At 39.6% G+C, this 14,492-nt stretch overlaps 1 protein-coding gene across 2 annotated transcripts in view; it reads left to right on the top strand.

Annotated features, from left to right (window-relative positions):
- Positions 1–14,492, top strand: part of UTP18 (UTP18 small subunit processome component) — a 31,069-nt gene that overhangs the window by 1,608 nt on the left and 14,969 nt on the right. For both annotated transcript variants that reach the window (XR_001911739.4, XM_002748415.6), the window contains exons 2-7: positions 1,110–1,222; positions 4,416–4,514; positions 6,721–6,788; positions 8,779–8,867; positions 10,565–10,690; positions 11,847–12,021. Coding sequence is in view for 1 of the 2 variants with exons in the window: in XM_002748415.6 (XP_002748461.4) it covers positions 1,110–1,222; positions 4,416–4,514; positions 6,721–6,788; positions 8,779–8,867; positions 10,565–10,690; positions 11,847–12,021 (670 nt within the window). In the remaining variant the exon portion in view is untranslated. The remainder of the gene's footprint in view (positions 1–1,109; positions 1,223–4,415; positions 4,515–6,720; positions 6,789–8,778; positions 8,868–10,564; positions 10,691–11,846; positions 12,022–14,492) is intronic.

Genomic DNA, 14,492 nt, shown 5'->3' with positions numbered 1-14,492 from the left:
ACGTATTTACTAGTTATTTAATGATATAGTCTCACCCTGTCACCCAGACTGGAGTGCAGCAGCCCCAATTAGTCTTCCAGCTCTCTTATGCTAATAGTAACTGGTTGCTCTTCCTGTTCGTCACAGATAATTATATCTGCACAACGCTTTAAAGTAAGCTCAGAAGGCAGCTTCATCCTCCTAGGCTCAATTGATCCTCCTACCTCAGCCTCCCAAGTAGCTGGGACCACAGGTGCACACCACCACACCCAGTTAATTTTTAAAATGTTTTGGCTGGTCGCGGTGGCTCACACCTGTAATCCCAGCACTTTGGGAGGCCGAGGTGGGTGGATCAGGAGGTCAGGAGATCGAGACCATCCTGGCTAACACAGTGAAATACGGTCTCTACTAAAAATACAAAAAATTAGCCTGGTGTAGTGGCACGTGCCTGTAGTGTCAGCTATTAGGGAGGCTGAGGCAGGAGAATCGCTTGAACCTGAGAGGCAGAAGTTGTGGTGAGCCGAGATGGCACCACTGCACTCCAGCATGGGTGACAGAGTTAGACTCCATCTCCCCCCTAAAAAAAAAAATTTGTAGAGACAACGTCTCCCTATGTTGCCCAGGCTGGTCTCGAACTCCTGGTCCCAAGCAGCCCTCCCACCTTGACCCAAGTGTTGTGATTACAGTCATCGTGAGCTACTGTGCTCTGCTGGTCTAAAGTTTCTTAAGAAGGTAGGAAGTCAGAAACGGTTTAGGAAAATAAATCTTTGACTCTAGTTTGGCTCCTAGTCCTGTAATTTCTGTAGCTTTGGCATTTCTCCTGCTTCTTTTTTCATCTGTGGACTCACCTTTTGTTCTTGTCTTACTTGGTGTCCTTTCTGCATGTTGAGTGTTAACCTTTTCTCCTTGACTGTTCCATCTTGCCTCACCTATCCAGTCGGTGGTGCAATCCTCTGGTTTCTTCATTTTCTGCCCCTGCCTGCAGCATTTACAGTGGTAGCATTCCATTCCATTCTTTATCAGAGGGCAGTAGAAAAAACATTCTATGAGCCATTTGTCTGTAAGGCCTGTGTGTCTGCAATCATGGGATAGGAAAAAAACAGTGCTCGAGGGTGTTTTGTCTGCTGTAGGTTCAAAGACATGAAGACTCGGGTGACTCAGAAGTGGAGAATGAAGCAAAAGATAATTTTCCACCTCAAAAGAAGCCAGTTTGGGTGGATGAAGAAGATGAAGATGAGGAAATGTAAGTTGTGGAACTTTTCTTCCAAATCCCTCTGGAGACTTTAAAAGTTATTTTGCAGATTTTAAAACCATTCTTTTTATGAATTTGTGATTATATGAAGATTTGAAAACTATGTGCAAGTATAGAAAAGATCTCATCGTTCTTAATCCCACCACCAAGGGAGAACTGCTGTTGATATGTTGTCATACTTTTCTGTCTCATTATCCTCTTCTTTGCTGTGTACAGTAGCTAAGACAATACAGTGTTTAAAGTCAGATCTCAGTTTGCCTCCTCATTTGGCCAGTTTCTAATTGACCATTGGCAGTTTGGAACCTACATTTTTTTCCTTTTTGAAATGGGCACAATGGTAGTAACTATCAGAAGTTTGTGGAATTAAACAAAATAGTACATGTAGAACTTTTAGCACAGTGCCTGAAACTGAGTAAAGGCTAAAAAGCAGGTAGCTCACACTGTAGGAACTGTCATAGATGAGAATATACTGTATGCTGGATTTAACATTTTGACTTTTTCCACGTAAAATTACTTTGTAAGGGTTTTTCTGTACTTAAAAAAAATAGACATTTGAAAATGGCTGTGTTGTAGTCCATTATGTGAATTAACCATAATTTATGTGGCTATTGTTGGGTAGATTTTCTTTTTCCCTTTTTTAAAAAAAATTATTGTTTTTTTGAGATGAAATCTTTCTCTATCACCCAGGCTGGAGTGCAGTGGTGCGATCTTGGCTCACTGCAGCCTCCGCCTCCCAGGTTCAAGTGGTTGTCCATCCTCAGCGTCCCGAGTAGCTGGGACTGCAGGGCGCACCACCACACCTGGCTAATTTTTGTATTTTTAGTAGAGATGGGGTTTTGCCATGTTAGCCAGGCTGGTCTCAAACTCCTGACCTCAAGTGATATGGCTTCCCAAAGTGCTGGGATTACAGGTGTGAACCACTGCGCCCAGCCTTATTTTTCCCTTTAAATTTGCCAAGACCAGCTTAGTTGTAGAGACCCCAATCCAGGTGGCGCTGAGGGAATTAAGAAACAGAAACAAAGATAGAGTGCAAAAGCAGGATCAGAGTGGGACGTCAGGGAACTAACAGCATTTCCCAGCTGAGAGCCCAGAGTAGACTCTCACCCACGTATTTATTCTTTGTGAACAAGTGATTATTTTTAATAAGCAGGTGCTCAGTGTTTCTTCATGGAATAAAGATAGACTAAACAGGCACATAGTGCCTGTTCACTACTAAAATAAAAATAAGCTAGAAAGCACTCTCTGTGAGTCAGCAATGGGGACAAGGTCATGTGTCCTGTGTTTTGGGAACTGGTATAACTAGTGCATGACCAGTACATATCACCTCCTAGTCTAGCAGTTTTCTGCTTGGGGATGGCTTGGTGTTCCTTGCCATCACTTCTCAGAAAACAGCATATCTCAGCATTAATGTTTATCACATCTTTATGAATAAACCTTTGTTCATTTTCTAATTTATTGCCTTAAGAAAGATTCTTTGAAGTAGAAGTACATGATCAAAGAGCACAGTTATGTTTTAAGACTCTTGATAAGTACTTCCAGACTGCAAGCTATGAGGTCCTACCAGTTTACCTTCCCATTGAAAGGTGTCAGTTTTAGTTTATTCTTAGAAGCAATGATTTATTTATTTTTTTCAGACTTTGTCAGTTTGGTGATGGGTACTATCTCTACTTAATTTATTTTGAGAAAACGTTTTTGTGTTCAGTCATTGTCATTTCATTTTTTTTTTTTTGAGACTCTCAACCTTTCATCCAGGCTGGAGTTCAGTGGCGCGATTTTGGCTCACTGCAACCTCTGCCTCCCAGGTTCAAGCAGTTCTGCTTCAGCCTCCCAAATAGCTGGGACTACAGGTGCATGCCACCATGCCCAGCTAATTTTGTATTTTTGATAGAGACAGGGTTTCACCATGTTGGCCAGGCTGGTCTTGAACTTTTGACCTCAAGTGATCCACCTGCCTCGGCCTCCCAAAGTGCTGGGATTACAGACATGAGCCACCACACTTGGCCTCATTTCTTATAAATATTCTTATTATGTGTTTGTCTATTGGAGACTTTTAAAATAATCTTGGTATATTAGTTCCTGAACATATTGAGAACTTCAAACCATTGTATGTTAGATTTATTGTAGGTTTTCCGCCAGCTTGCTGTGCATAGAAGTTTTAAATTTTTATGTAGTCAATCTGTGAATGTTTTCTTTTGTTATTTTTACTACTGTTTTTAATAGTAAATTGTTCTTTATTAGAGACAGATGGTTGCCCATATTTTTACTTCATAGTATTTTAAGGTTTGCTCTTTTTTTGAGTCTTAGTTTCACTCTTCTTGCCCAGGCGGCGGGAGTATAGTGGCGCGATCTTGGCTCACTGCAACCTCTGCCTCCTGGGTTCAGGCGATTCCCCTGCCTCAGCCTTTCAAGTAGCTGGGATTACAGTTAACTGCTACCACAGTGGACTAATTTTTGTATTTTTGTTAGAGATGGGGTTCGACCATGTTGGCCCGGCTAGTCTCGAACTCCCAACCTCCAGTGATCCGGCCATCTTGGCATCCTAAAGTGCTGGGATTACAGGCAAGAGCCACTGCACCTGGATTTTTTTTTTTTTGAGATAGAGTCTCACTCTTTTCCCCAGGCTGGAGTGCAGTGGTGCCATCTGGGCTCACTGCAGCCTCTGCCTTCTGAGTTTAAGTGATTCTTCTGCCTCAGCCTCCTGAGTAGCTAGGACTACAGGCACGTGCCACCATGCCCAGATAATTTCTGTATTTTTAGTAGAGACAATGTTTTAGCATGTTGGCCAGGCTGGTCTCGAACTCCTGACCTCAAGTGATTGACCCACCTCAGCCTCCCAAAGTGCTGGGATTACAGGCATGAGCCACCATGTCCAGCCTAAGGTTTGCTCTTTATTTATTTAACTCTTTGATTTACCTGGATTTATTTTGGAGAATTTAATAAACTGTGTGTAGATGAGTCATGATCAATTTTCTCAAATACTAGCTCTCCAAAGTGTAAACTCGATGATCTGAAAATTAGAGTCTACTTTTTTGTTTTAGGAAGAACAGAAAATGCATATGAAATGTTCACATTTAAAAATCTTGACCTATATTGTTTCATTAAACATTTTTCTCCCAGTGCTAAAAGCAGCAACTATTTATAACTCTTTAAAAGTTGTTTAACATTTGCTGTTCTGTTTTCATAGGGTTGACATGGTGAACAATCGGTTTCGGAAAGATATGATGAAAAATGCTAGTGAAAGTCAACTTTCGAAAGACAACCTTAAGAAGAGACTTAAAGAAGAGTGAGTGTTCTTTTAAATGTGATTTACCAAGAGGTGTATATAACCATCACGCAGTCGTTAACTGAACCGCTTCTTGTGTAGTTTTCCATTTTGAAACAGTAAGAGCACTGCTATTGCAGGCAGTGACTAAATTTCTGTAGTTTTTGGGGAGAGGGGGCAAAACAGAAACATAAAATTTGGAAAAAACTTAACAATCTTACTGCTCAAATACAATCAGTAAAAATATTGCTTACTTGCTTGTTCATTTGCATATGGTAAACCATAATTTTATAATGTGAACATTTTCAAAAATTGTAAATGGCTGCCACCTGGGTTCAATTTTTTTTTTTTTAAACATTTTGTCGTATTTGCTTTATATATTTGGGGGATGTGTGTGAGTTCCCAATCTATTTGAGAGTAAGGTACAGATAATGTGACACTCTGCCTATAAATTTGTCAATGTTCATCTCTTAAAATTAAGGACATTTTCCTTCATATTCACAATACTATTGTCACACCTAAGAAAATTAGTAACTTATGGCTAGTCCATGTTAGTTTTTTAAATTGTTGTAAGGTACATACATTTTATTTGGATTTTATGTCCCTTAAATTTATTTTACTTAATTCATTTTTCTCTAGATAGGCTCTCACTCTGTCACTCAGGTTGAAATGGAGTGGTGCCTTCATAGTTCATAGCGGCCTATACCTCCTGGGCTCCCCATAGCTGGGGCTACAGGCATGTGCCACCTTAATTTTTAAACGTTTTTGTAGAAATGGGGACGTACTATGTTGCTCTTGAGCACCTGGGCTCAAGAAATCCTCCCACCTCAGCCTCCTGAGTAGCTGGTACTGCAGGTGCGTGCCATCATGCCCAGCTAATTTTTGTATTCTTTTGTAGAGATGAAGTTTTTCGCCGTGTCATCCAGGCTGGTCTTGAACCCCTGGGCTCAAGCAGTTCGCCCACCTTCACCTCCCAAAGTGCTGGGATTTCAGACGTGAGCCACTGTGCCCAGCCATACCTGTTCTTAAGTGGTCAGACCTGTTGTCTTGTAGAATATCCCAAATTCTGAAATTTTAGGATTCTTTTTTTTATTTATGTGAAATTCACATAACGGTATTAGCCATTTAAAGTGTAAATGTGGTGGCATTTAGTATTCAGAAGGTTGTGCCACCACCTCTTCAATCTAGTTCTAAAACTTCTTTATTTTTTTTGGTTCTAAAACATTTTTATCACCTCAAAAGAAAACTCTCCATTAATTAGTCACTCGGCATTTCCTCTTCTCTCAATCTAATTATTTTTTTCTTTATGTTGTGTAACTTGTTCTGTCATCTGTATTTTCTGTTAAGTTGGGCTTTAAGGCTTGGTTAGAATTCAGTTTACATGTTTCGATGAGGAGTATGTTAAGATGATGTGTTCCATACACTGCCCCTCAAAGTCTGTATCAGCCTCTTTCAAGTCTGATCTTTTTCTCAGCTTTGTTCCAGAGTCTTATAAAATGCCTTTGGGGAAATTCTTGGTGGTAATAGGGTTCATCTTGTTTATTTCCCTTCTCTGAGGGATCACAGTTCTATATGCTGTCATCCAGTTTCCGAGAAAAGTTGTTTCATATATTTTGTTCAGGTTTCTAGTTGTTTATGGCTAGTGGGCTTAGTTTGGTGAGCTAGTCTGTATTTCTGCATTAAAAAATTAAAATAACTCTTTGCCCTCTTCCAGATACCAGATTTTAAGAACACAACTATCATGCTTCTCTTAAAGCTTACTTTTTCTAGAGTGAAATGCTTCTATTTTATTCAGATGATGATGTTTTGTATATTCTTACCAATCTGGTCAATTTGTTTCAGACATGTTCTAGTGTGTAGTAGTGTGTAGTCTGTGTACTATGGCGTTGGCTTAAAACCACAAAGAGACTTCTTTACTTAGTCCTGTTATCTGGGGTGTGTTGATATGAACAAATAAGACAACCATGTAACTAGAGGAAGATAATTAACAATAAACATGTATCCAGGACTAGTTTAAGTGGGCAGAGGTTTATGAAAGTTTCCAATATAGGTGGGTGGGGACTGTTCTGTGTGAGTTAAGGTAATAACGTCTGTTCTTAAAGGTAGTTACTTCTTTGGAAGAGATTCTATACAGGGTTATCCAACCTATTTGCTTTAACCATACGTATCAAGCTGTATGGACATGTAGTTGTTGCCATAAATTTATTTTTCATATATTTTTGCTTAGATTCCAGCATGCCATGGGAGGAGTACCTGCCTGGGCAGAGACTAATAAGCGGAAATCATCTTCAGATGGTGAGTGTCGCTATCTCTGTTTAAATTAGTATGTAAGTCCCTGTTCCTGTTTGTTATTATTTGAACTTTCTTCTGAAGCTCATTAAAACCTGGTAGTTCTTGCCTGACACAGTGGCTCATGCCTGTAATCTCAGCAGTTTAGGAGCCCGAGGTGAGTGGATCGCTTGAGCCCAGGAGTTCAAGACCAGAGTGGGTGACATGGCGAAATCTCATCTCTACAAAAAATACAAAAATTAGTCAAACATGTTGGTGTGTTTCTGTAGTCCCAGCTACTCAGGAGGCTGGTGGGAAGTTGCTTGAGCCAGGGAGGTCTAGGGTGTGATGAACTGTGATGGTGCCACTGTACTCTAGCCTGGGTGACAAAGTGAGACCCTGTCTCAAACCCCAAAAAATCGTTTTTGATTGTAGGTTTTAAGTTTATCTTGTACCATAGCTATTTTCTGCTTTTTCGATCTTTTGAGTTTAACTTTTATAAATATGGATGGCTTAGCTAAAATCTGGTTTGTGTAATTGGAGTTACACATTTTAGACTTGGAATTAACCTCTGAAATCTTGAGAGTCCAGAGTATATCCTCTTACATCATGTAGGAGCTCCTTCCTTAGCATCCTTGATGTCTGATGAGCTTCAATTTGATTATGACCACCACCTCTGTCCCCTTTCTCCCTGCCCTGTTAGTCTTTATGGTATGTAAATACAGAGAGTCCATACAAAGAGCCAGTGTTTTATATAATTATGTTAGAAAAGACAATCTGTTATTAAGTAGAAATTGACCATCTTTTTTCTAGCCAGTTGCATTTAGAGCTTGAAGGAATCTTGTTTTTAGTCAAGTTATCTTGTCAGTATTTGCCTGGTTATATTTCATTGAGTGCTGGACATTGCATATAAAAATAATGTAGATTAATTAGAACTAGGATGGTGGTGTATATGTTTAGTTCTAGGTAGATAGCTTGGCAGGGAACACTAGCAATCCCAGAACATCTTATTTTGATGAGGAATTGTGAAGATTCAAAGCTGAGTTTCAGTTTTTGGAAGATTTTCTTATAATTCTGATTTCACCTTTAATCCTAGTGGTAGACTTTTGTGGCCCCAATCCAAAATCTGGTTGTTTACCAGACCCTGTCAAGAAGCTTAGAGCTAGTTCTTGCCTTCTTAGCTCCACAAGTGTTTTAAGTTTGCTCAGCTTCTTAGCTGTCTCCACTAGAATCATCAGTTATCTCCAGGAGAAAAGCAGCTCTATCAGCTTTTTGAAGTTTCTGTTACATAGATTGCTGACATTGGTCTTTCAGTCAGCTAAAAGTTCTAATTCTTTTTCATGTGAATTGTTAAGCCAGATCAGTAGCCAACGTATTGCCAAGTTTGCCATAATTATGAGTTGCTCTTTTAAATGAAATGCTGGCTTTAAACTTTTATTTCACTTCATCTTGTTTTAGTAACCATCTGTGTATGTGTTAGTCTCTCATTCCAGAATTAAACTTTGATTTTAACTATGGATGTTAAGCTTTGTGTCATCTTTTTCTTCTCCTTTAAATGTTTCTTTATTCCTTTTTTTTGCAGTTTTGCTTTTACCAATTGCACTTTAAAAAAAGCAATTGAGGGCCGGGTGCGGTGGCTCACACCTGTAATCCCAGCACTTTGGGAGGCTGAGGCAGGTGGATCACGAGGTCAAGAGATCGCGACCATCCTGGTCAACATGGTGAAACCCCGTCTCTACTAAAAATAGAAAAAAGTAGCTGGGCATGGTGGCGCGTGCCTGTAGTCCCAGCTACTCACGAGGCTGAGGCAGGAGCATTGCCTGAACCCAGGAGGCGGAGGTTGCGGTGAGCCGAGATCGCGCCATTGCACTCCAGCCTGGGTAACAAGAGCGAAACTCCGTCTCAAAAAAAAAAAAAAAAAAAAAAAAGAAAGAAAATATATTCATAGAAGTTTGGGGTAGGGGAAGGGCCAGCTCACTGATTCTAAAGGTCAGCCTTCTGGGTTTGTTTGACTTAGATGAAAGTGAAGAGGATGAAGATGATTTGTTGCAAAGGACTGGGAATTTCATATCCACATCAACTTCTCTTCCAAGAGGAATCTTGAAGGTGAGAATCAGTGAAGTTGGGGGACCCTATCCAACTACTTACTTCTGCAGTTTAATCTGCTTCCCAGTTACAGATGTATGGATTCCTATTATCTGTCGGATTAAATATGTTTGCTGTAATTTTACCCTGGTAATACTTATGTTATTTTTTTTTTTTTTTCCTTTTGCAAAAATGTTCAAGAGGTTTTATGTTCCCATTGCTTGAGCCCAGGAGTTTGAAGCTACAGTGAACTGTGATGGAACCACTACACTTTAGCCCGGGTGAAAGCGAGACCCTATCTCTAAAATATAAATAAATAAATCAATTTCCCAATAATTCTAGGAATCCTGTTTCGTTTATCTTCATTTTCATTGGCATCAGCCTGGTCCATACTGCTGTCATCTCTTATCTGGCATATTGCAGTAGCTTTGTGACTGGTCTCTCTACTTCCACTTTACCTCTTTTTAAATGATTCTTCGTATAGCAGCCCAGAGGGATCTTTTAAAAATAAAGTATCAGGTCATGTCTCATTGCTTTTTGAACACTTTTGAATTCCTTGTTGTATTCTACACTGCCCTTTACAATCTGGCTTCTGCCTGCATCCTTAGCCTCATCTCAGACCTGTTTTCCATGATTTCCCACTTGAGTCACACAAGTCTTTCTGTTTCTTGAATATGCTGGGTCCTTTCTTGCCTGTAACCCTTTGCTCTTGCCCTTTTGTTCTGCCTGTCTTGTCTTCAGGCAATCCTAATGACTAGCTCATTCTTACGTTTCTGCTCAAATGGCATCTTAGACAAGACTTAAGTGGTCTACACTCTTCACTTTCAAACTTATCACCATGTCTAGCTTGTTCATTGTGCTAACCAGTTGCCTACCTAGCATAGTACTTTAAATATCTGTCATATTAACAGATCTCTTTGTGACATAGATATCTTTCCTTACTATACAATGGCATAAGTAATTAGATGGGGCAGGGGAACCTATTATGATAAATTACTAGGAAATAGAGTGGTTTTGTCTCCTCCCACCTTATGAGGACAATTCATTTAGCCCTTCACAGGGTGAATTCACTTTCATTAAATATGTAACTTACCATAAAAATATAACATCACTGGTTACAAACAAAACACATACTTTTGTTTTTAACTGAATTTAAAAGATTTAAGGGAAAACCTGTAAAACCAAGTAAATAACAAAATAGTCCAGGTGATGCACGAGATTACCATTACTTTAAACCTGGAACCAGGTACCCTATGAGAAGGAAGTAAGCAGTCTGTGCCAATCAGACCTGTGGGGACAACTGCACAGTACCTCTTGCATTTGTGCCATGAATGCACAGGTGCCACGGCCAAAGTAGAAGTTTTAAGTGAAATTTCCCCAGAAGCGAAAGTCTCTTAACACAAGTGTATGTATTTTGGGGAAATGACTACATACTAGTGCTCCAGGAATGAGGAATACATTCAGATTTCTAGATGTGGAAAGCACTTTAATGATTTAATCTTTTTATTTGAAAGATGGTAAAAATGGATTCTTGTGTGGTAAAGTGACTTGCTAGTTGGTGCCAGAGCTGTGGTCTTTTTTTTTCTTTGAGTTGTGGTCCTTTGTTTACCATTCCAGTGCATTTTTTTCTGCATTATAAAGGATAGTATCTTCATGCTGTAAAGAAAACAATGTTAATTCATTTGAATTGGTAAAATCCCAGCTTTCATTTTCTGTAGATGAAGAACTGCCAGCATGCTAATGCTGAACGTCCTACTGCTGCTCGCATCTCATCTGTGCAGTTCCATCCTGGTGCACAGATTGTGATGGTCGCTGGATTAGATAACGCTGTATCACTATTTCAGGTATGCATCTTTACTTACTTATTTCTAATGTATTAATTTTATTTAAAAACGAGACATTTGCAACCCGAAATGCAAAAACAGTGAAAAAAATATTCATGGCTAAAATGTCATACCCCAAAGTGTAGCTAAGTCTCACAGAAGTGAGAGTTCGTTTGCTTGGAAATGCTAAATGGAACATCCAGTCGGCATACTGCCCCTGCTTCTTTCTCCAAAGTTTATTGTCACTGTTGTCAAGCACAGCTGCTCACCCCTTGCCTGCTCATAGTTTTGGTAGCTCACCATCTCTTGCCCACTCAGATTTTTATTGAATGCACCTGTGTATGACTTCAATGTACAAGGAGCCATAATGGGGATTTGGAGTAAAGTGTTTTTCTTCCACTGAAGAAGAAAAATTTTTACTAAGTTTTACTATGTTATAAAACTTAGTAAAATATTGGTTTAAAATAATTGAGAAGTGATGAATATATTAATCATGTAAGTGAATATAGTATCTCTACAAAAACATGTTTTTTAAATTTTCTGGTGAGTTATTTGAGCAAAGCGATAATATGAACTCATGTCTTTGCTGCGTCTTCCATGTTTATTCATTTAACACTGATGTACTCTGATAGTTTCGTGGGTTGCAACAATAAACAGACCTGGCCCTTCACTTAAGGATGTGACTCTCTGATGGGGGTGCAGATGGTGAACACATGATTCCAAATGTAACCATTCAGTCCTGCAGATGCTTCATAGTATCTCCTTGTGGATAGGGTATCCCAGCTTTCTTTTAGAGAATACTGCTTGGTCCAGTTCATGTAGTTTGGATGGGGCTGACTCCATCTCCTTATCTGTGGGTGGACAAACTCAAGAAATTAGTAAGGCAAGGTATGGGGAAGGAGCATGGAGCCTCCGTGCCTTCTTAGGACATGCCGCCTCCCCAGCACCTACATGTGTTCAGCAACCCAGAAGCTCTCTGAACCCTTTCTGTTAAGATGTTTATGAAGGCCTGTTGACATAGGCATGATGGATTAAATAATTGGCCATTGCTACTTAACTCAACCCTCAGCCCCTTGGTTATGTATTTTTAAATGAACACTTGTAGTGAAATGCATATACTACCAGGATACAGGGTCCATGGAAATAATCAAAACAACCATTTTGTACTTCCTTACAGGTTGATGGAAAAACAAATCCTAAAATCCAGAGCATCTATTTGGAAAGGTTTCCAATCTTTAAGGCTTGTTTTAGTGCTAATGGGGAAGAAGTTTTAGCCACCAGTACCCACAGCAAGGTTCTTTATGTCTATGACATGCTAGCTGGAAAGTTAATTCCTGTGCATCAAGTGAGAGGTAAGATTTGTATTGAACACACACAACCAATCATTTTCCCTAAGGTGAGTTTATGTAACTGTGTTTACAACTACTTTTTTCACTCCATAGGATTCTTAAAAGTAACAGTTTCTTTAGGCATAGTATTTGGAAAACGTCATTTTGCTTTTGAGATAACATGTTTGAATGAAACCAGTGAACTTTTTAATTAAACTCTTATGGCATGATCATAGTTTGGAAATATATATTCCTCCTAAACCAGATAAGTAATTGCAAATATTTGGCTGTAAAGTTAGCAGTTGATGCAGCAGTCGAAACATGAGCCATGGAGCTAGAAGACCTGGGTTCCATTTCTCTGGACAAACTTTTTCACCCTCTGGACTTCAGGAAACTTGGATATCCTCTAGTTTTAGTGTTATTTATAATAAAATTTTAATTTATATCTGAAGGGAATAAAGCACTGCTTTTGGAGGTACTTCCGTATTTTAAAGAATGAACTACTTAAAAAATAATGCTTTTTTAGCAGGTGAAAATTTATCTGCCCTCTACCATACCCATTCTTCTCCTGTATTTCCCTACTCTTTTACCCCAAAATACACCGAAACCTTCATGCATCCTTTGGGAACCAAAGCCCTTCTAATGAGGTTGTCTGGCTAATCTCAGGAGGTAGTGTTGGCATATGGCACGGATCACTGGTGCTCTCCCTATTAAACTGCACGTGCGTATAGCTGGAAAGGACAAGAGTAGCTCTCTATAATCATTTTTCTACTAGTGGTTGAAAGTGGATGGGGCCAACTTCAGAAACATTTATGATGTTTATCTTCAGCATTTTCAATCTTTGCTTTCTTATGTTTCTGACACTTTGAATGATACTTTCCAAGTAGATCCTTGGTTTATCTAATTATACTCTAAGGTAGAGCTTCTCAGAGTTAATGTGCATGTGAATCACCTGGAGATCTCATTAAGCGGCAGATTCTGATTCCATAGGTCTTGGTGGGTTGATTCTGCATTTCTGATTCTCTCAGGTGATGATGATGCTATGGTCCATGGACCTCACTTGGTTAAAAAGCCTGAAAACATCTTCTCATATTGAAATAGAAAACAATATGTAGTAGTTATTATTATCATAATATATATTTTTTGAGACGGAGTTTCGCTCTTGTTACCCAGGCTGGAGTGCAATGGCGCGATCTCGGCTCACCGCAACCTCTGCCTCCTGGGTTCAGGCAATTCTCCTGCCTCAGCCTCCTGAGTAGCTGGGACTACAGGCACACGCCGCCATGCCCAGCTAATTTTTGTATTTTTAGTAGAGACGGGGTTTCACCATGTTGACCAGGATGGTCTCGATCTCTTGACCTCGTGATCCACCCGCCTCGGCCTCCCCAAATGCTGGGATTACAGGCTTGAGCCACCACGCCCGGCCGATTATTTTTACATATCATTTCACTAATCAAAAGTAATGGACTTCAGCTTCTCCTTGCCTTGCACCCTCTTGGGAGAAAGCACACCATGTGTTGGCCAGCATACAGTTAGTGATCTTTACTGTGGATCTGCTAGGTGTGCAGGAGTGGGTGTCCAGTCACCAAGTGCTTTTGAGACATGGCACTGATCTTTCCTTCCCAGTATTTCTCCTTTTCTCTTTCCACTTTCACATTTCCACTGCCTGATACCGTGCTATTAGGATTAGGTCTATAGGGGTTTCCAGCTGTGGCTTCGCATGGTGCTAAAAGAAGCCTCCCGTCCTTGCCTCATCATGTAATGATACCTTCCTTATGTTTCGAACTACTTCAGTATGCTTTAGTCATTACATATGGTTTACTCAGAAACTGAATTCAAATTATTGTTAATAGGGGTACTGAAGTGCCTTTCATCATAAGGAGACTGGTCATCAGCAGAAGTAACCCCAGTTTTGGAATAATGTGTGTCTGAAATGATATTGGGGAACATGAGTCCAAGCAAGAGAACTAAACTATAATCTTTGGGAGGCAGGACTAGAGTGGGGCCCAATTTGAAGTAGTGGGAAGTAGCCTTAATCAGCGTTTTCCTGTAGTAGAACAAGGGTCCTTAACCAGATTTTTGTAAATCCTTTATCTCTGATTGATATTTTAACTCAGCAACTTTACATTTAAAAAATAAAGACATAGATTTTTGGCTAGGCAATATATTCACATAGTATAAAAATCTAATATGTACAATCGAATGGATAGTGGAAACTCTTCTGCTATATCTCCCTGGCCACCTACTTTCTTTCCTTGGAGGTAGCCAGTTGTATGCATTCTTACACATCCTATTAGGTAACTTTTTAATGAGTAACTTGGCTCTGTAAGCCTTTCAATATTAGGAGGAGTCTCTTGTATAGTCAATATTAACTTTTCAAGCACGGAAAAAGAGACATATCCTTTTGTAAATACCTAGCTCTTCTATGATTTGGTTACATGACTCACATCCAGAGATGCTAGTCAGTCATTAAGTAAACTGACATTTTGTGAAAA

Source organism: Callithrix jacchus, chromosome 5, assembly GCF_049354715.1.
Source record: "Callithrix jacchus isolate 240 chromosome 5, calJac240_pri, whole genome shotgun sequence".
Lineage (NCBI taxonomy): Eukaryota > Metazoa > Chordata > Mammalia > Primates > Cebidae > Callithrix > Callithrix jacchus.
The sequence above is the reverse complement of the archived record's forward strand: the minus strand, read 5'-3'. Positions and strand labels throughout refer to the sequence as shown.